The following is a 22,724-nucleotide window of genomic DNA, read 5'->3' on the forward strand; positions in this document are numbered from 1 at the left end:
GGGCGACAGTATGTAGCCTTGCCTCACTCCTTTCTCAATCGGAAACTAATCAATAAGACCATGCCCAGTTCTGACTGTGGCATCTTGCCCTTCATACAGGTTCCTGAGGAGACAGATGAGGTGAATTGGAACTCCTATCTCTTGGAGAGCTTGCCACAATCTGCTGTGATCTACGCAGTCAAACGCTTTCGCATAATCAATAAAGCAGAAGTAGATGGGTTTCTGGAACTCTCTTGCTTTTTCTATGATTCAGCGAAGGTTGGCAATTTGGTCTCTAGTTCCTCTGCCCTTGCGAAACCCAGCTTGCACGTCCGGAAGCTCCCGATCCACATACTGCTGCAGCCTACCTTGGAGGATTTTTAACATCACCTTGCTAGCATACAAAATAAGCGCGATCGTGCGGTAGTTGGAACAATCTTTGGCACTGCCTTTCTTTGGAATGGGGATGTAAACTGACCTCCTCCAATCCTGTGGCCACTGCAGGGTTGTCCAAATCTTCTGACATAATGTATGCAGAATGTTAACAGCGTCGTCATGGTTGAGGTTTTGAAGCAATTCAGCTGGAATACCATCAATTCCGCTCGCTTTGTTCTTAGCAAGGCTGGCTAAGGCCCATTCAACTTCACTCTTCAGGATACCCGGCTCGAGATCAGTAATCACAACCGTCTTATTTTGGGTTTGCACATCCGGGTCCTTCTTGTACAGCTCTTCTGTGTATTCCTGCCACCTTTTCTTTATCTCTGTGGGCTTCAGTGAGGTCCTTGCCTCGTTTGTCCTTTTTTCACGCCTAGCTTAGCACAGAAGCTTCCTTTGATATCTTTGATTGTTTTATACAGAGCTCTTGTGTTCCTTAATTGGTTGTTGTCCTCAACTGCTTGGCACTATATGTTCAAAAAGGCATTCTTATCTCTCCTTGCTATTTTCTGAAAATCCGCATTGAGAACCTTGTATCTTTCTTTTTCCCCCATAACTTTTGCCATCTTCCTTTCCTTAGCTATTTGCAAAGCCTCTTCAGATAACCAGTTTGCGTTCCTACATTTCTTTTGCTTTGGAACTACCTTAGTAGCAACTTCTTGTATTATATCACGAACATCAGTCCTATCTCTTCAGGCTCTCTGTCTTCTAGATCTAATTCTTGAAATCGATTCCTCACTTCCACTGCATATTCTGATGAAATTTGATCCAGATCATACCTGAAAGGCCTTCTAGTTTTCTGCGTTTTCCTCAGTCGAAGCTTAATTTTGGCAACAAGAAGCTGATGATCGGTGGCACAATCGGCCCCAGGCCTTGTTTTTACTGCTTGTATAGCGCTTCTCCATCTCTGCCGGCAAAGAGTATAATCGATCTGATTCTTGTACAGATCTTCCGGTGAAGTCCATGTGTACAGGCGCCTCTTGTGCTGTTGAAAATGAGTATTCGCTATTGTCAGGTTGTTTTCTTGACAAAACTCTACTAGCCTCTGCCCAGCTTCATTTGGCTCACCAAGACCGAACTTGCCTGTAATTCCGGATATTTCTTCACTCCCGACCTTAGCATTCCAGTCTCCTATGAGAAAAACGACGTCTGATGATGGAGTGCGGTCTAAAAGGCGTTGCAGGTCCTCATAAAATCTCTCAACGTCAGCTTCTTCGGCATTAGTGGTTGGCGCATAGACTTGGATAACTGTTATGTTGAAAGGGTGACCTTGAATCCGAAGTGAAATCGTTCGGTCGTTTTTGGGGTTGTACCCTAGCACTGTTTTGCCCATTCTTCTTTACTATGAGAGCGACCCCATTCCTTCTGTTGGATTCGTGCCCACATTAAAAGGTATAATGGTCGCCGGAGTTAAATTCTCCCATTCCGGTCCACTTGAGCTCGCTGATACCCAAGATATCAATGTTCAATCTGTCCATTTCTCGCTTGACGATATCCAGTTTACCTTGCGTCATAGATCTTACATTCCATGTTGCTATGTGATATATCTCCTTGCAACATCGGACTTTCCGGTCGCTTCCCGACACATCCACAACTGAGCGTCCTTTTGGCTTCAGCCCAGCTGCTTTATTCGTCCTGGAGCCCTTTGTTCATCTCCAGTAACATGTGGGACGCCTTCCAACGGGGGGGGGGGGGGGGGGGGCTTATCTTCCGGCGCCATATCATTAATGCTATTGTGACTGACCATAGGGTTTTCTTGGCAGGAAATACTGGAGTGGATTGCCATTACCTTCTCCAGTGAATCACATTTTGTCAGAACTCTCTGCCGTGACCTGTCTACCTTGGGTGGCCCTACACAGCAGAGCTCACGAATATATATATATATATATATATATATATAATAAGATAGTACACTTTTGCAGCGTCCGTTTTGGTACTGTAAAAAGTAGAAACGTTTCATTGGTTTCGTCTGCTATTGCGAGTTGACGCCGCATAACCCAGCTTTTCGGAAATGTACCACGCAGATTCCAAGACCGTGAAATTCCGTTTATCATCAAGAGCAGCTCATAAATCCGTTCTTTACTGAATCGACGTGTATCTGCACATACGCAATAAGAAAAAAAAATTGAGGCCTGGCAAAGGCGTTATTTTAATTTTTCGTTTGCTGTGTCGATCGGTATGCAGAACATGTGCACTGTTTTCGGAAATCAGATAAGTTTACCCAAGAGCCATCATTACGGCGTAAACAATATAAAGTCAGGTCACTAAAGGGCACACCAGAGGGAAACAAAAGATTTCCGTCTTTCGATGGTACAGCCAGAAACACAACTAAGGCGGGTATAAGCTTGTACGCGACTTCATGTGAAATGATCGACGCTCTTCACAGCGAAAGTAGATTACGTCTGTGCATTGACACACAGAAATACAGTTACGGTAATTGCACATTCCTTACGGTGATTATACTCGTTTCAGTCAGTCATTGCAGCCTTTGGATGCTTCGGATCTAGTGCGAACTTCGTGCGTTGGCGGTTATTCACACGACGCCGAGGCGCGCAAAACATCGGTGAAAACAAAACTAAAGAACCGAAAAAAAAAAAAAAAACTGCAATCCGTGGAACAGTGAACCAGCTACATTCGAAGCCTTGTTTTACTGGCATGCCGTAGTCGTCCATGGTGGATGAAGTACGAGGCTGCCAGCTTTCGTTATTGTAAGAAACTCTATAGCGAAAACAATACTTCTTTGCATCCTAATTGCTATTGCAAGGGACCCTTCCTTGGTAAAGGCCATCATGGCTAGATGATTCGGTTTTTCTGCAGTTTCTCTTACCTGCTCTGGCTGGCTAACGTTTTCGCTGTTAATATATGCGACACTTTGGACGTTGGTTTTTTTTCTGTGCTCGCTCCTGGTTTGCCTTTGCCGTTCTTTTGCGGTGCCTCGCCGGTGACGGCGCACCAGTTAGGAAGAGAGGCATTGCGTTCGCCGAGAACGGAAGAAAACAGTCGCTGAGTGCGTTATCAAGTCGCGTTTCCTGCTCTTGGGGAAGCTGATAACGTTCCTTGAAAGTTTATAGGGCTTTTTTTTTTTTTTTTTCGTGCCTGTTTGGTTTTTTTTTTCGTGCAAGGGAGCCGGCTGTAGGCAGTGGGCGCAGAGGGGTTTCTTCATGCATTTGCGCGGAATGTTTATTTGTTGTGGCGTCGGCGATGGGATTACCATGACAAAGACTGCACTCTCCGCAGACGGGCCAACGCCTGAATGCGCGATGAAGAGCTTCCGAGTTATCACGGGCAAGAAATTTCCGGTGCAGACTATTGTGTTGCTTTCGAAATGCCGCCAGTATACGCGCAGAATCCGCACTTACGTGCCTTGGACGGAGATGTCAGGGCAGCAGTCTAGAAGCGGACGGTTGACTCAGCGAATAACTGGATATTTTTCTGTTCCTCTTGCTTCTTTGAATTACGATATTCAGTGGCTGACGGATCGTGCTGCGGTGATGAGGCGTACTAGATGCGTTCGGAAGCTTGAGTCAGCGTTCGTGTAGCTTGCGGGGTCGTAACAGAGGTGAAAAGCCATCAAAGGTGTTGCGTTGACAGACCTCCGCTTGTGTTTTCATGACGATGGTTAACTTGGAGCATGGTAACTGACGAATTCCTGAATGGTGAACGAGAACAATTGCACGCAGCAAAATATGCGCATGTCACAAACGTGCCAGATATTGCTCACGTCTTCTCAATTTGCGGATGTCATCTTAGTTTGCGGCGGATTTAGCTTAGCTGGCCGAATGCGAAGTATATGCGCTATAGACATCCCTCGCTTTCGTAGCTTGTACTTCCATATGCGTGGGGCATTTTTCACGCGTTTCATTTGTCGTGGAGGATATTCTCGTTGTATCCCCGTCGTTTCGGAGACTCCCTCTGTTCGGTCGTCTCTCTAGCTCAAGCAACTCTCGTGACCTCGGCTCGAAGGCGGCGTTCTCTTTCTTTTTGTTTACCACCTGTGACCTCGCGCCGCCTCTGATCTCCACATCTCTGCGACACGCCGCTTTCTGACTGGCCGCGGCTGTGCGACGACGGCATGCGATATACACAGCGCGAGAGAGTGGCAGCCAAACATGTGACGTATTCGCCTTCGGCTATGGCCTAGTGCTCTGCAGGAGAGGTCAGCTAGGTTGGTCTATTCTCGCTACTGCGGCATCGAAACTGTCTTGGCCGAATTTATTTTCTTTCGAAGTCGGAATAATTGACAGACAACGGCTTTTGGGTTGAGTGGAAGCCTTAACGCTAGCTTGATAGAATACAGTTCTTCGCAGTGCATTTTAAGCATGCAATGCTTTTAGCTGCTCTTATCAGCGACCGTGAGGGGACATCGAGCCAAAACCGAAAGCTAACATCCGGGCATCGAACGAAACTTAATGAGGCAAGTTCTCCGCTCTTTAAGTCTTCGCGCAGGACTGGCATACAAACGCTAAATTCAGAAAGAAACTTAATTCTTATATTAAACGGGCGCGAGCCATGTATAACGAGAATAAGTTTGCTGAGATTTACAACAATCCCAGAAAAGTTTGAACCACCGTAAATAATTTGATGTCTGAATGTGAGAGAAGGGACCTTACTGAATTGACAGTTGAAGTTGTGTCCTACACAGGGTGCCTGCTAGCAAGCAAACTTAACGATCACGGGGGTCCCAATCCCAGCATCGACTATATAGTGATTATAAAACATGCATGAAATCAAAACTTCGATACTTGATTTTCCTTGTACCCATCACCCCAGAAGAAATTTGTACCATTATGGGACACCTAAATAATAATAAATTCTCTGGAATCGATGATCTCAGGGTTCAATCTATAATATTAGTAGCACCAAATATCAGTAGTCCACTTTCTCACATATGTAATTTAATCTCTTCTACTGGGGTGTTTCCTCACGAGCTTAAAATTGCGAACGTGTCTGTAATTTTTAAAGGGGGAGATGAGAACGAACTAAATAATTGCCAACCAATATTGGTCTTGGCAATATTTTCAAAAATCATGGGGTTATCTACAGTCACTTATGAAATTTTTGTAAACAAGAAAGTGTTATTGCGGAAGAACAATATGGGGGGGGGGGGGGGGGCGCTCAGAGAGACACATCTACTGGAAAGGCGGTAATTAATAATAAAGACAAAATAATAAACAACTTGGAACGAAAATGTAACACAATAGGACTTTTCCATAACTTCAAGAAAGTGTTTGATGATTCCATCAAACACAATATATTGTTACAAAAGTTGTACAACTATGGAATCAGAGGGATCGCATTTACCTTAATACCTAGACAGTCAACAGCAATACGTGCAGATTAACCAAGCAAAGTCAGGTCTAGGAGCAATAAAATACGGGGTCCCACAAGGGTCTGGGCCCTTACTGTTCTTATTTTATATTATATATTAATGACGTGACGCCCGATATTTTCTTGCACGCAGATGATAAACACGTATTTTTTCGGGAACAGACTAGAAATGCTTGAGAGGCAAACAGCTGGCTAAGCAAACTGTCACTATGGCTTACTATTAATCAATTAGACTTAAACATAAATAAAATAAAGTGCAGTATTTTTTGTCCCAAAAATAAAGCTGTCAGTATAGAACCTATTACATAATTTCATGGGGAACACCTAGAACGAGTAACCTCTCGCAAATTGCTTGGGGTTATTTTTTAAGAAAATTTGAGCTGGATTTTTGCAATTTGAAAAAGTACGAAAAGATATTTCCAGATCAATCGGAGTTATTTTCTAGGTAAGGAGCTTGTTAAAGATGTGATTAAAAAAACAATGCATTATACCTTTGTGTATAGTCAACAGTATTTTATTCTTGTGTGGGGAACGACAATAAATGCAAATATGGAAAACTTGCTTATACTACAGAAAAGAGTCCTGCGATTAATAGAAAGCCCTCCATACAGAGCTCTCTCAGCCCCACTTTTCGAGAAACGTCAGGTATTAACTATCACGAATATCATGAACAAAAGAATAGCATTGAAAAGTATACAATCAAATGAAAATGAATTCGGCTGTGTTCTTTCAAACTTTCTTCTTTAGAGACCACGACCATAACCTTCGACATATGACCTGTAAAAAAGAACCGATGCGCACGACCTATACCACACAAACGCTAAATTATCAAATAGCTGATCTTCTAAGTAAATACCCTGGTGTTATAGAAACCATTCAGGTCAATGGTTCTGTGAGAGCAGTTAGCAAAAAGTTAACCCAAGTCTTTTCTGTGACATAGCAATGACTCATTCCTTGTGTACAAATCGATTCGAAAGTTTTTAATCTAGAAAACTAAACCTTATTTTTGGCTTGCTTGGTTAAACTTTTCATGCCTTCTGTTATCTTCAGTGGTACCGATATTGTATTGTTATGTGCGACGTCTTGTAACCATGTTAACTCACGAAGCTAACTTTTGCAGCATTTTTTTTTCTCTAAGTTATGTGAATATGTACTTTTTTTAGGTCTTCATGTACTGTGTTATATATGTAATGTATGTATTGTATGTTGTATGTATTTTCTTTCTTTGGATAAATTTGCCTACTGCTCAGAGAGAGAGTGTAAAGAGGGCGGACGCTTCGTCAGGCAGCTTTTGCTGGCCTTTTTGTCGCCTCCTCGGCAAACAAGTGTTGTTGAAAAATAAATCTCAATCCGAATCTGAATAAATGCTGCCCAAATGAGTTATAAAAATTCTTTCTCTTTTCTACTCAGTGTTCGTTGAGGTATGATTCAAGCTCTGCATTTAGCCCCGCCGTGGTGGTGCAGTGCATAGGACGCCCGAGTGCTGTGCCCAAGGATGCGGGATCGAATCTCGGCCGCGGCGGTTGCTTTTCGATGGAGACGAAAAGCAAGACACCCGTGTTCTGTGCGATGTCTGTGGAGGTTAAATAACCACAGTTGGTCAAGATTTCCGGAGTCCTCCATACGGTGGTGGTGAAAACTTTATTTCCGTAAAGAAAAAAAAAAACAATTGTCAGACGACCAATGGGCTTCTTTTCGTTGGCTTCGTGCGTCTCTCATAGCCCGAGTCGCTTTGGGACGTTAAACCCCACAAACCAAACCAAACCATCAACCTGTGCATTTGAGGTATGACGAATTTTTTTTTTAGCGAAAGCTACACTGCGGTGTGTTTTCAAGACCTCGGGTGGCCGCAGCTACGCCGTGAAGAGGCGTAGCTACGGTACCCTCATAAAAACATCAGCCTGCCATGACATTTGAATTCACGTTACCCATATGCCACGGGCAGGAGCTGCCAACTCGGGTCGCTACTTTCGTATGGGAGGGTGATATCAGGATGAGCCTGCCAGAACCGTTTGCATTCTCGTTACCCTTACGACACACAGGCACGTCAATACGGCTTAGTTGAAGCGCGACTTTATATGTGGGCTGGTAGCTTACGCTCTCGCGTCATACCCTTAAAGGATGCGCTTAAGTGTCCCCAATAATGTAGCACCTTACACTGATAGGGCGGGATAGGGGAATAATGTAGCAGGCAAAACGTCGCCGTTGCTTTCGCAATTCAACTAGGGCTAGCCAGAGCTAAACCACAGCTAATTTTTGTTTGTAATTTGTAATAACACCGTGAAAAAGGCAGAGACATGGCACCGTACACTTCATTATTATCTCTCAGCTGTCAGGGGCCTCTGAGTGAGGGCTTTTCCAGGATAAGAGCTGCGGTCCAGGGTGAGGGGGATGCTGCGTGGAACAATTGCTTCCGCGCCGCCTTCAAGTATGACGCCACGATCCCACACACACACGCATGTAGAGGACGGCCTACGTCGGTGTCGAAGCGGCAGCGGTTCGAAACGCGTTCGGGCATTTGAAATCAATTCTTTCACTGTGCTTCGTTGCAGTGAAAGGCTTGCGTTTCCCCTCTTTTGCAGGCGGATGTATACATGCTCAACGAGCACTCAAATGCGCTGCTGCTTCTGCATTCTTGTTAGGCCTGCCTCGTTTCGTGGCCGCGTACGCTTCTTTCAATGCCGCCACCGGCAGAGCTGCTTAAGCCGAGCAACATGGCCTGGGCAAAGCAGAGACCGGAAGCGTCCTGCGTAAAGCGATCGCTTTGCGAGTTATACCCCACAAAAGAAGACTGCTCGCCTCTGCCGACAAGGCCATAATTATGCAGCCGCTCAGGAAGGCGACAAAGTCGCCGCGGACTGTGATTGCCAACTTAATGTCGCACGATTGCAGGAGCAGAGAGCTGTGCCCCTTACCATTTCATACTTTTCTGCACCATGGCGTGGTCGACTACCACCGGAGTTCGCCCGCGCGCCACGTACGTCGGAGTATACATTTAGTACGTCCTTTTACAGGGTTACAGCCGGCCGAATATTTAACTGGCGTGCACGATGGTCGCTTTTTCCGTGCTCCTGCGTATTGTCAGGTAAAACTAGCCGGAAGGTCAAGATTAAGCAGGGGCTTACCGAGTCCTTGCTTATACTTGGACTTCCCGCAGGCTATCTTCTCTGTAACGCTCAGAATCACAGTTAAATATTTGGGCGGCTGTACATTTCGTCTAGGCATTTTCTGGCAGCGTGACAAGGGAGTAACAAAGGGGACAATGCTTCCAGGTGAACATCTCCTTCTTCGCTTTGTATTTTCTGTTTCTGGGAAGTGCTCGCCCAACCTTCTGTTTTAACATCTCTGGAACTTGGTGGAAGAAACAGAAGCCACCAATTTTTCTGGTTTCTAGACGTCGTTTTTCCTCTATGCTCTTTTGCTTTATGTTTAAGAGAAGAAAAAAACGTTATTGGCAATGTTTTTGTATTCCTAACAGTGCTTTTCGTTTCTCTTTTTCAGGTAAGTTCGTCTACAAGTCCGTATGAAGTTGGCCTAGCAGTCGCAAGGCTAATGTAAGTTCCGGCGCCCTCTTAGTAGGCTTAATTTCGGGTGTCTACTCCAAAAAGGGCTCACAGATTTCTTCAACGAAAAAAAAAAAAGAGGTACTTCGAGAAGCCATTCTGCGCTTCCACTGCCACTTTCGCAATTAGTGACGCCAACGGCTAAGTGGCCAGCGCCGGAATGTGACAGAGCCGACGAGACTGTTGGACGTGGTATTGGCCACGCTGCCCTCCCGTATGTTTCCAGGGTCTCACGTTGCGCTTTAAAGCGAATATACGAGATCCAGGAAGCGTAGCGCGGTTGAAAATGTGCGGCAAAAACAATCCACTTGTGCTGTTTCTGGGAATCGACGAAGCGGAGGAGTCGTCTGCGGTGCCGAGTTACGATTGTGAATGGAAATCCTCTGCTAAACGCTGATTTATATTTATGCATGCCGTCTCGAATCGCTCATGGTACTCGGTGACTATCGCTGTCCGGAGCTGGGATGAGTAGAAGCCTTTTGTGGATTTGATGTTTGCGCAGCTCATTTGAAATTCACCCTAGCGCGAGCGGATTTATGCACAAGGTCATGCAAGAAAAAAGGGCTTCGAGCAACGTATACGGCTAACGCTATCTGGGCTCCGCTTCCACTCGGAAACTTATTGGAGAACTACGTTTCGGGCATTATATATACCTTCGACGTTTGCCAAGTGGTGGAATCTGTTTTATTTGCACTCTGCCTGAATAGAAAAGTACATTTGCATTTAAAGATTCTGGAGGTATTAAGCGCATCGAACCGGTATGAATTTTGAGTAAGCTGCAGTACATAGTCTGGTGCAGCTCTAAAGATTGGCGCCATGTTAACGCTGTGCTGCGCTGAAAGCTCCGTTTAGTGCATGAAGCACAGCTTCTAACTTCGACATTTCGGGAACTGTTATATTGTAATCACAAAGTTCTTGTTTCAAGTGACGGAGGAATTGGCTGTTTACGTTTGACGCTGTTCACTGGTTCATATAGTTCTTGTTTCACTTCAGGCCGAAATTGCATGTTACGTTTGACCCTTTCCATTGGTTCATATAGTTCTTGTTTTACGTCACGCAGAAATTGCACGTTCACGTTTGGCCCTTTACATTGGTTCATATAGTTCTTGTTTCACGCCACGCAGAAATTGCATGTTTACGTTTGGCCCTTTCCATTGGTTCATATACTTCTTCTTTTACGTCAGGCATAAATTGCATGTTTACGTTTGGCCCTTTCCACTGGTTCATATAGTTCTTGTTTCACGCCACGCAGAAATTGCATGTTTACGTCTGGCCCTTTTCATTGGTTCATATACTTCTTCTTTTACGTCACGAAGAAGTTGCATGTTTACGTTTGGACCTTTCCATTGGTTCATATAGTTCTTGTTTCACGCCACGCAGAAATTGCATGTTTACGTTTAGCCCTTTCTATTGGTTCATATAGTTATTGTTTTACGTCACGCAGAAATTGCATGCTACCGTTTGGTCCGGTTCATTGGTTAATATAGTTCTTGCTTCACGAAAGGGAGATATTGCATGTTTACGCTTGGCCCTGTCCATTGGTTAATATAGTTCTTGCTTCGCGTCACGGAGAAATTGACTTTTTATGCCTGGCCCTGTCCCTTGGTTCTTATATTTCTTGGTTCACGTCACGGAGAAATTGTCTGTTTACGTTTGACCCTGTCCATTGGTTCATATAGTTCTTGCTTCACGTCACGGAGAAATTGCCTTTTTATGCTTGGCCCTGTCCATTGGTTCATGTAGTTCTTACTTCACGTCACGGAGAAATTGCCTGCTTACGTTTGGCCCTGTGCAACGGTTCATATAGGGCTTCCTTCACGTCACGCAGAAATTGCATGTTTACGTTTGGACCTGTCCATTAGTTCATATAGTTCTTGCTTCAGGTTCCGCAGAAATTTCATGTTTACGTTTGGCCCTTTCCATTGGTTCATATAGTTCTTGTTTTATGTCACGCAGAAATTGCATGCTACCGTTTGGTCCAGTCCATTGGTTAATATAGTTCTTGCTTCACGAAAGGCAGATATTGCATGTTTACGTTTGGCCCTGTCCATTGGTTAATATAGTTCTTGCTTCGCGTCACGGAGAAATTGCCTTTTTATGCTTGGCCCTGTCCCTTGGTTCTTATATTTCTTGGTTCACGTCACGGAGAAATTGTCTGTTTACGTTTGACCCTGTCCCATTGGTTCATATAGTTCTTGCTTCACGTCATGGAGAAATTGCCTTTTTATGCTTGGCCCTGTCCATTGGTTCATGTAGTTACTTCACGTCACGGAGAAATTGCCTGCTTACGTTTGGCCCTGTGCAATGGTTCATATAGGTCTTCCTTCACGTCACGCAGAAATTGCATGTTTACGTTTGGACCTGTCCATTAGTTCATATAGTTCTTGCTTCACGTTCCGCAGAAATGCATGTTTACGTTTGGCCCTGTCGATTGTTTCATATAGTTCTTGCTTCACGTCACGCAGAAATTGCATGTCTACGTTTGGCCCTTTCCATTGGTTCATGTAGTTCTTGCTTCACGTCACGCAGAAATTGCATGTTTACGTTTCGCCCTGTCCATTGGTTCATATATTTCTTGCTTCACGTCACGCAGAAATTGCATGTTTACGTTTGGCCCTGTGCAATGGTTCATATAGGTCTTCCTTCACGTCACGCAGAAATTGCATGTTTACGTTTGGCCCTGTCCATTGGTTCATATATTTCTTGCTTCACGTCACGGAGAAATTGCCTTTTTATGCTTGGCCCTGTCCATTGGTTCGTGTAGTTCTTACTTCACGTCACGGAGAAGTTGCCTGCTTACGTTTGGCCCTGTACAATGGTTCATATAGGGCTTCCTTCGCGTCACGCAGAAATTGCATGTTTACGTTTGGCCCTGTGCAATGGTTCATAGAGGTCTTCCTTCACGTCACGCAGAAATTGCATGTTTATGTTTGGACCTGTCCATTAGTTCATATAGTTCTTGCTTCACGTTCCGCAGAAATTGCATGTTTACGTTTGGCCCTGTCGATTGTTTCATATAGTTCTTGCTTCACGTCACGCAGAAATTGCATGTTTACGTTTGGCCCTTTCCATCGGTTCATGTAGTTCTTGCTTCACGTCACGCAGAAATTGCATGTTTACGTTTCGCCCTGTCCATTGGTTCATATATTTCTTGCTTCACGTCACGCAGAAATTGCATGTTTACGTTTGGCCCTGTCGATTGTTTCATATATTTCTTGCTTCACGTCACGCAGAAATTGCATGTTTACGTTTGGCCCTGTCCATTGGTTAATATAGTTCTTGCTTCACGTCACGGAGAAATTGCCTTTTTATGCTTGGCCCTGTCCATTGGTTTGTGTAGTTCTTCACGTCACGGAGAAGTTGCCTGCTTACATTTGGCCCTGTGCAATGGTTCATATAGGTCTTCCTTTACGTCACGCAGAAATTGCATGTTTACGTTTGGCCCTGTCCATTGGTTCATATATTTCTTGCTTCACGTCACGCAGAAATTGCATGTTTACGTTTGGCCGTGTCGATTGTTTCATATATTTCTTGCTTCACGTCACGCAGAAATTGCATGTTTACGTTTGGCCCTGTCGATTGTTTCATATAGTTCTTGCTTCACGTCACGCAGAAATTGCATGTTTACGTTTGGCCCTTTCCATCGGTTCATGTAGTTCTTGCTTCACGTCACGCAGAAATTGCTTGTTTACGTTTCGCCCTGTCCATTGGTTCATATATTTCTTGCTTCACGTCACGCAGAAATTGCGTGTTTACGTTTGGCCCTGTGCAATGGTTCATATAGGTCTTCCTTCACGTCACGCAGAAATTGCATGTTTACGTTTGGCCCTGTCCATTGGTTCGTATATTTCTTGCTTCACGTCACGGAGAAATTGCCTTTTTATGCTTGGCCCTGTCCATTGGTTCGTGTAGTTCTTACTTCACGTCACGGAGAAGTTGCCTGCTTACGTTTGGCCCTGTACAATGGTTCATATAGGGCTTCCTTCGCGTCACGCAGAAATTGCATGTTTACGTTTGGCCCTGTGCAATGGTTCATAGAGGTCTTCCTTCACGTCACGCAGAAATTGCATGTTTACGTTTGGACCTGTCCATTAGTTCATATAGTTCTTGCTTCACGTTCCGCAGAAATTGCATGTTTACCTTTGGCCCTGTCGATTGTTTCATATAGTTCTTGCTTCACGTCACGCAGAAATTGCATGTTTACGTTTGGCCCTTTCCATTGGTTCATGTAGTTCGTGCTTCACGTCACGCAGAAATTGCATGTTTACGTTTCGCCCTGTCCATTGGTTCATATATTTCTTGCTTCACGTCACGCAGAAATTGCATGTTTACGTTTGGCCCTGTCGATTGTTTCATATATTTCTTGCTTCACGTCACGCAGAAATTGCATGTTTACGTTTGGCCCTGTCCATTGGTTAATATAGTTCTTGCTTCACGTCACGCAGAAATTGCATGTTTACGTTTGGCCCTGTGCAATGGTTCATATAGGTCTTCCTTTACGTCACGCAGAAATTGCATGTTTACGTTTGGCCCTGTCCATTGGTTCATATATTTCTTGCTTCACGTCACGGAGAAATTGCCTTTTTATGCTTGGCCCTGTCCATTGGTTCGTGTAGTTCTTACTTCACGTCACGGAGAAATTGCCTTTTTATGCTTGGCCCTGTGCAATGGTTCATATAGGGCTTCCTTCACGTCACGCAGAAATTGCATGTTTACGTTTGGCCCTGTGCAATGGTTCATAGAGGTCTTCCTTCACGTCACGCAGAAATTGCATGTTTACGTTTGGCCCTGTGCAATGGTTCATAGAGGTCTTCCTTCACGTCACGCAGAAATTGCATGTTTACGTTTAGACCTGTCCATTAGTTCATATAGTTCTTGCTTCACGTTCCGCAGAAATTGCATGTTTACGTTTGGCCCTGTCCATTGGTTAATATAGTTCTTGCTTCACGTCACGGAGAAATTGCCTTTTTATGCTTGGCCCTGTCCATTGGTTTGTGTAGTTCTTCACGTCACGGAGAAGTTGCCTGCTTACATTTGGCCCTGTGCAATGGTTCATATAGGTCTTCCTTTACGTCACGCAGAAATTGCATGTTTACGTTTGGCCCTGTCCATTGTTTCATATATTTCTTGCTTCACGTCACGCAGAAATTGCATGTTTACGTTTGGTCCTGTCCATTGGTTAATATAGTTCTTGCTTCACGTCACGCAGAAATTGCATGTTTACGTTTGGCCCTGTGCAATGGTTCATATAGGTCTTTCTTCACGTCACGCAGTAATTGCATGTTCACGTTTCGCCCTGTCCATTGGTTCATATATTTCTTGCTTCACGTCACGCAGAAATTGCATGTTTACGTTTCGCCCTGTCCATTGGTTCATATATTTCTTGCTTCACGTCACGCAGAAATTGCATGTTTACGTTTGGACCTGTCCATTAGTTCATATAGTTCTTGCTTCACGTTCCGCAGAAATTGCATGTTTACGTTTGGCCCTGTCCATTGGTTAATATAGTTCTTGCTTCACGTCACGCAGAAATTGCATGTTTACGTTTGGCCCTTTCCATTGGTTCATATATTTCTTGCTTCACGTCACGCAGAAATTGCATGTTTACGTTTGGCCCTGTCGATTGGTTCATATATTTCTTGCTTCACGTCACGCAGAAATTGCATGTTTACGTTTGGCCCTGTCGATTGTTTCATATATTTCTTGCTTCACGTCACGCAGAAATTGCATGTTTACATTTGGCCCTGTCCATTGGTTAATATAGTTCTTGCTTCACGTCACGCAGAAATTGCATGTTTACGTTTGGCCCTGTGCAATGGTTCATATAGGTCTTCCTTCACGTCACGCAGAAATTGCATGTTTACGTTTGGCCCTGTCCATTGGTTCATATAGTTCTTGCTTCACGTCACGGAGAAATTGCCTTTTTATGCTTGGCCCTGTCCATTGGTTCGTGTAGTTCTTACATCACATCACGGAGAAGTTGCCTGCTTACGTTTGGCCCTGTGCAATGGTTCATATAGGTCTTCCTTCACGTCACGCAGAAATTGCATGTTTACGTTTGGACCTGTCCATTAGTTCATATAGTTCTTGCTTCACGTTCCGCATAAATTGCATGTTTACGTTTAGCCCTGTCGATTGTTTCATATAGTTCTTGCTTCACGTCACGCAGAAATTGCATGTTTACGTTTGGCCCTGTCCAGTGGTTTATATATTTCTTGCTTCACGTTACGCAGAAATTGCATGTTTACGTTTGGCCCTGTCCATTGGTTCATATAGTTCTTGCTTCACGTCACGCAGAAATTACATGTTTATGTTAGAGGGAACAGTTAAAGTTTTCGATAAGGGACCTGGCCTCGTCTCCCTGTTGACGGCCTACGCTGTCAATGAGTGTAAATATATACTTAAACAGCTAATTAGCTCCAGCAGAGGGGTATATTTTATCTATCATGTTGTCTTACACGTATTTCTGAAACCTACATTACAAGGGATCGCAGTTTCCATAAAAGGGGTGAGTGGAGACGGAGATAGAGAGGGGGAGAGAGATATATCTTTCTGCGTGTGACCTACGGCATCAATCTAGGGTAATGATAGGATGGATAAACAGCTAAGGCTGTAATAAAAGGAGAGAAATAAGACAAGGACGCATACCCCGGTGCTAAGGTCTGTAGTAAAGCGCGATATATAATTCTATGTCTGTTTTGGCTATGTTCTTTCATTACCGAACTGCGGCATCCAGTATGCAGCGTGCCTGATAAATCTCTTGTGTACATTTTATATGATTTGCTGCAACCTTAGTCTGCAATGTGTTGAGGTTTTCTTTGCCTCTTTTTATTCCACTGTTCGTTTATATCTGCACCAGCGATTCGGGTGAGGACAGAGCGTACGTATACAACGGTACTCCTTCTAATTGGGCTAGCACATTGGGCCTTGCAACGAGATCTGCTTACTGAAGGCAGGTTATGGCTTATTCAGAATGGGATCATTTCTTGTTCTTGAAGGACATGAAAAAGGAAAAAAGAGAAGAGAAACGACCGCTACGCGCTCTTGTTCGCAGAAGAACGGATGCACTTTTCATGAGCCATTTTACATGTGACGTACGCAGCTGTGTACGAAACGAAATAGCAGATCCTTCCTAGAGTGCGCTCTACCTAGCTGAGATTTTTTTATTTAGGTGAATTTTCCGTCTTTCATGGTCCATGTTTTTTTTTTCTTTGTGCCATATAGCGAACTCAGTAAACGATATTTTGCGAGCAAGTAGTCGGGATAACGCGTTGTCGCCCGTTTGTATGCAGAGATATTCTGCCACCTGCAGCAACATCTTTTTTTTTTCGCTATTTCAAGCTTAATGTCGTCGTGAATTTGCGACCATGGTCATTTAGCCGCTTTGTGTCCAGGAAAGTTCATTTATTTATTTCATACTGCAGATCACATAATAGATGCAAGCACATCAAATACAGAAGTACAGCTAGTGTCGAAAGTAAATGGAAGGCATTATTACGGAAAAAGATTAATCTAATCGCCCTCACTCTATGCACTTCTGAATAGATGCGTGCAGAATAATTGTCATTCAGCGAATTATCCAGTGCACCAATAAACCTCTATTACTAGGCTTCAGATTTAAATAAATTAGATCTTTTCGATGAGTAGCCTTCCCTCACTTTTGACAGCAGCTGTGCATACTACAGTTTCAGGAGCAGAAATGTTAAAGAACGACGTAAATGAAGAATGCAGCATCATTACACGCGTTTTTGAAAATTGAGTCCATGAATAGTGCCCCCCCCCCCCCTTACACACACACACGCGCGCTATTCTGAGACAGAGTATATTGCCGCGAAACCTTCAAAACTGTATTTGTTGTTTTTTAACAGCCGCCGGCATACATGCCTATCACTCTGATTCTGGACCGCGTATCAATTCCGTAATCTTTGTTAATGCTCGATGTCGCGAGTCACACCTTTATCAGTTTCGTTGTAGCGCAAGATGCACCGATATCTGTCTCGAAAGTTCCGGCCACTCGGGTGTCTTTCCACAATGCTCCAGCCCGTACTGGTAGCTGTTTGCGACGTTATCTAGATTGTTCTGTGTAGCCTTTAAATTGAGCGTTGACGAGTATGACGGGCATTCTTTGTTCGATGATCGACGAGCACGTTTGTTGCTATCGCCGCCGCCGAGTTGCTTAGATCTTTTGCGGGCGCAAGTCAGCCCAAATAAAGAGTTTCTTTAGTGCAATCATCGCCCCCTCCATTTGTGTCGTCGACCTCGTCACTACTACGTGACATCTGGTGGAGGTGCTGCCTTTGATCCTTCAAGCGAAGACCCAAGCCGTGTTCCTGTCGCCCTGGAAGACCAGCCTACAGGTCACCGAGCCAGCCGCCGACTTCAAGGCCTACAACCCGAACACGGTCTGCTGCCTGACCCCATTCGATCTCGGAAGGCATCGACGCTGACAATGGTCCAACCTACAGCACCGGTTGTTTTCGTCCAACCCCGTGAGCCCCCCTGCTTCCATGGACGACCGGATGAAGATGCTGGAGACTGGATGGACCTTTTCGACCGTGTGGCAGAATTCAACGGCTGGAACGACGCTGCGAAACTCAGGCAGGTCTACTTTGTTCTTCAAGGACATGCCCGAGTTTGGTTCGAAAATCATGAGGCAGCTATGAAGGATTGGGACATTTTCAAGGAAGCGTTTTTGACTGCCTTTTCAAGCATCGTCCGAAAGGAAAGAGCCCAGGCCCTCCTTCAGTCAAGACCAACTTCCTAACGAACCTATCCTGGCGTACGTTGGAGATGAAGCGCCTCTTTCGCCGCGCCGACCCTAACATGACTGAAGGTGAGAGAGTCAAATTTTTAATGCGAGGCGTCAAAGAATCGCTTTTTGCAAATCTTGTCCTAAATCCGCCAAAAACCGTGGCGGAATTTGAAACGGAACCGTCTGCCATCGAGAAGACGTTGTATACACCCGGATGCGCCACTACGAGCGACCACTTCAGCCAGATTACTCAAGCCACTACCCCAGCGCATCTGCAAGTGGAGAGAACCTTCGGGACCTCATCCGGGAGATTGTGCGAGAGGAGCTCCGCCGATTGATGCCATCATCGCAACAACCCCAGATGGCGACGCTCGCGGACGTCGTCCGTGAAGAAGTCCAGCAGGCGCTGGGCGTTCCTCAAGCGACGGCTGCGACTGTTCCAGCACAAGAGGCAACAGCAATGAACTACGCTGGTGCATTACGTCGCCCTGCGCCCCGACGTGATGACTTTCCGAGCCCGCGCCGTTACCGCCCTGTTCCTGAAAACCGCCCCTTGGCCCCCGCCCTCCAAGCCTACCAACGCCCCCGAAACCCCAGGAAGAGCGACGCCTGGAGGACTGCAAACAACCGGCCATTATGCTTCCACTGCGGTGAAGCCGGCCACATTCTGCGCCACTGCCCGTACCGACGAATCGGTCTCCGCGGTTTTGCAGTCGACGCTCCACGACCACGCCCAGGTGAACGACCACAAGAAATTGACAACTATCTGCGTAGCGGTGAGATTGCGCCACCAAGCCGTCGGTTCAGATCCCCATCACCGTACAGGGCCCGCTTTGCGTCGCCAGACCGTATCTATGATGAGAGTATGCGCGGAAGGTCCCCAAGCCCGCGCAGGGGAAACTAAACAGAGCAACCTTTGGAGGTGAGGTTGCTCAACGGCGAAAAGGCGAACATCCTCCGCCGCAGACGACCACTAACGACAACGCAGCCATTTCACCGCCGCTCCACACGACGTCATCGACGACAACGCGACCAGAGTGCAAGCAGACACCGCCGCCCAGTGAAGCAACAACTGTATGCCCCGGCCATGACCTGAAGAAACGACAGAGCCGAGATCTGACACTACAGCCCACGTGCAATGCGAGGACGCGAACAAGTGACCTTGAAGTTGATATCGACGGTCGCAGAGTCACTGCCCTAGTAGACACCGGAGCTGACTATTCAGGCATTAGTGGACCGTTAGCCTCTCAGCTCACAAAAGTTACCACCGCTTGGGATGGCCCGCTGATTCGCACCGCAGGTGGCAACCTGATTACTCCATCGGGACGATGCGCTGCAAGAATAACCGTGAATGGGCGTACTTACCCCACCAGCTTCGTGGTCTTGCAGCAGTGCTCCCGCGACGTGATTTTAGGCATGGACTTCCTAAATGAACATAGGGCTATCATCGACCTACGATCCAAGCTCATGAAGCTCTGCAGACAAAGCCATTCCTGCTACGACGACGTCGATGCAACACATCCCTCTAAACGTCCTCGATGAAGAATTGACCATCCCGCCCCGATCAAGCATCGCAGTCTGCGTAGGTAGCGCAAACATCGAAACCGCTGAAGGCATCGTCGAAGGAAATATTCAATTGCTCTTAGAACGAGGTGTCGGCATCGCAAGAAGCATTACGAAATTCCGGAGAGGTCAAGCTCAGGTTCTGGTAACAAACTTCACCGAAGAATACCGCCATCTCAACAAGGGCACGACGATCGCTTTTCTCGACGAATTAGCGGACCTCAAAGATGTATTCGCCCTCCACGACCAAACGCTGGAAAACGCACCGGACCTATTCCGTCAGCCCACATTTGAAATCAACGCGGCATTGACCCACAACAGGAAAGATCAGATTCTCAGTCTGCTTCGAAGCTACGGGGAGTGCTTCTCATCGTCATCGAAGGTACGACAAACACCACTGGCCAAGCACCGCATTATAACGGACGAACACGACCGACCTCTGCGCCAAAGCCCTTATCGTGTATCGCCGCGAGAACGCCAGGCCATTCGCGATCAAGTTGAAATGCTGCGTGATGACGTAATCCAGCCATCGAACAGCCCCTGGGCCGCACCAGTCGTTTTGGTGAAGAAGAAAGACAGCACACTTCGCTTCTGCGTTGATTACTGCCGCTTGAATAGCATAACGAAGAAGGATGTCTACCCGCTTCCCCGCATCGACGACACTCTCGACCGGCTCTGCAATGCAAGGTACTTCTCATTGATGGACCTGAAAAGCGGATATTGGCAAATTGAGGTCGACGAAAGAGATCGCGAGAAGACCGCATTCATCACACCTGACGGTCTTTTTGAGTTCAAGGTGATGCCATTTGGCCTCTGCTCCGCACCAGCCACATTTCAACGAGTAATGGACACAGTCCTGGCAGACTTGAAGTGGCAAATTTGTTTGGTATATTTGGACGACGTTGTTGTCTTCTCGTCGAACTTTGAAGACCATCTAAAACGACTACAGGCAGTGCTGGAAGCCATCAAGTCATCGGGACTAACGCTAAAAGCAGAGAAGTGTCACTTCGCCTACGAAGAACTCCGGCTCCTAGGTCACATCGTTAGCAAGGACGGTATTCGCCCAGACCCGGAGAAAACAGCTGCAATCGCACAATTCCCACCGCCTGCCGACAAGAAAGCTGTGCGCCGATTCCTTGAGTTGTGCGCAATTATTATCGACGATTTGTCAGAAACTTTTCGCGGATCGCCGAACCATTGACGCAGCTTACAAAGGCTGATGTGCCTTTTAAATGGGAAGCGCCGCAAGGAGAAGCCTTCGACGAACTTAAGCGCCGCCTGCAATGCCCTCCGGTACTTGGCCACTTTGATGAAAACGCCGAGACCGAAATTCACTCCGACGCGAGCAGTGTGGGCCAAGGAGCCATTCTCGTCCAGAAGAGTGCCGGACAGGAAAAAGTAATCGCCTACGCTAGCGGGTCCCTCACAAAAGCCGAAGTCAATTGCTCGACGACCGAGAAGCTTTGCCTTGCGATCATCTGGGCTACTTCTAAGTTTCGTCCATACCATACGGCCGACCATTCAAGGTTGTTAGCCACCATCATGCGCTCTGCTGGCTGGCTAATTTGAAAGATCCCTCCGGCCGCCTTGCCAGATGGAGCCTACGACTACGACTTCAAGAATTTGACTTGACTGTAGTCTATAAGTCGGGCCGGAAGCATTCCGACGCAGACTGCTTATCACGCGCTCCCGTCGACGCTCCCCCGAAGGACGATGACGACGACGCCTTTTTAAGACCGGTGAGCGCCAGCAGTTTCGCAGAACAACAGCGAGCAGACCCTGAGCTAAAACAATAGCTGATTACTTGGAAGGAAAGACCGCCTCCCCTTCTGGTGTGTTCAGGCGACATTTATCATCGTTCGCGTTAAGCAATGGCCTCCTCGTGAAGAACTTCGCACCCAACAAGACCGCGCAGCTTCTTGTAGTGCCTAAAAACCTCCGGCAGGAAATTCTGCAGGCGTTGCACGATGAGCCCACAGCAGGCCATCTCGGATTTGCGCGCACGTTGCGTCGAATTCAGGAGAAGTATTACTGGCCGCGACTGCCTGCCGAAGTTGCCCACTACGTGAAGACATGTCGTGAGTGCCAACGACGCAAGACGCCGCCGATCAGACCAGCAGGACTACTAAACCCGATTCCGCCCACAATCCTGCCCTTTCAACAAATTGGGGTGGATCTCCTTGGCCCCTTTCCAGCTTCGTTTATGGGTAACAAGTGGATCATTGTGGCCACTGACTACCTTACCCGTTACGCCGAAGCAAAAGCACTACCAAATGGTACCGCGGCAGAAGTCGCCAAATTTTTTGTCGAACAAATTCTCCTGCGACATGGCGCCCCAGAAGTGCTCATCACGGACAGGGGAACGGCGTTTACGGCAGAGTTGACGCAAGCCATCCTGGAATACAGTCATACAAGGCATCGCCGAACAACTGCGTACCATCCCCAGACCAATGGCCTTACGGAGCGCCTGAATAAAACAGTCGCGGACATGATCGCCATGTACGTCGACGCTGAACACAAGACCTGGGACGCCATCTTGCCGTACTTGATCTTCGCGTATAACACGGCAGTCCAGGAGACGATCAGAGCGGCCCCGTTCAAGCTTGTCAATTACGGTAGGGAGCCCACGACGACGCTCGACGCAATGCTACCGCACGTAACCAACGAGGTCAACCTTGACGTCGCCGCCTACCTGCGGCGTGCAGAGGAAGCCCGACGACTCGCACGGCTACGTATTAAAGACCAACAGCGCACCGACAGCCGACGATACAATTTACGACGACGCCACGCAGAGTACAATCCAGGAGACCAAGTGTGGGTTTGGACACCAATTCACCGTCGCGGATTAAGTGAAAAGTTGTTGCGTCGAAACTTTGGGCCGTACAAAATCATTCGCCGCGTCGGACCACTGGACTATGGAGTCATTCCCGACGGAACGTCAGCATCACAACGGCGACGCGCACGTCCAGAAATCGTACATGTTGTACGACTGAAGCCTTATTATGGGCGTTAATGAATCTGTGGTGTTTAAACTTCGCAGTGTTTATGTTTAGGTTGCTTTGTTTTGGAACATCGAGGCGATGCTTTTTTTAAGGGGGGAGTAA

The 22,724-nt window shown here is 46.5% G+C and overlaps 1 protein-coding gene across 1 annotated transcript in view; it reads left to right on the forward strand.

Annotated features, from left to right (window-relative positions):
• The window catches only part of LOC146203507 (procollagen galactosyltransferase 2-like), a 262,190-nt gene extending 252,924 nt beyond the window's left edge, over nt 1-9,266 (forward strand). The window contains exon 10 of the mRNA XM_084588817.1: nt 9,244-9,266. Within this exon, the coding sequence (XP_084444943.1) occupies nt 9,244-9,247 (4 nt within the window). The 3' untranslated portion in view covers nt 9,248-9,266. The remainder of the gene's footprint in view (nt 1-9,243) is intronic.
• The last annotated feature ends 13,458 nt before the right edge of the window (nt 9,267-22,724 follow it).

The sequence above is a fragment of the Amblyomma maculatum genome, chromosome 1 (assembly GCF_055883805.1).
Source record: "Amblyomma maculatum isolate TAMU_Amacu chromosome 1, ASM5588380v1, whole genome shotgun sequence".
NCBI classification, from domain to species: Eukaryota; Metazoa; Arthropoda; class Arachnida; order Ixodida; family Ixodidae; genus Amblyomma; species Amblyomma maculatum.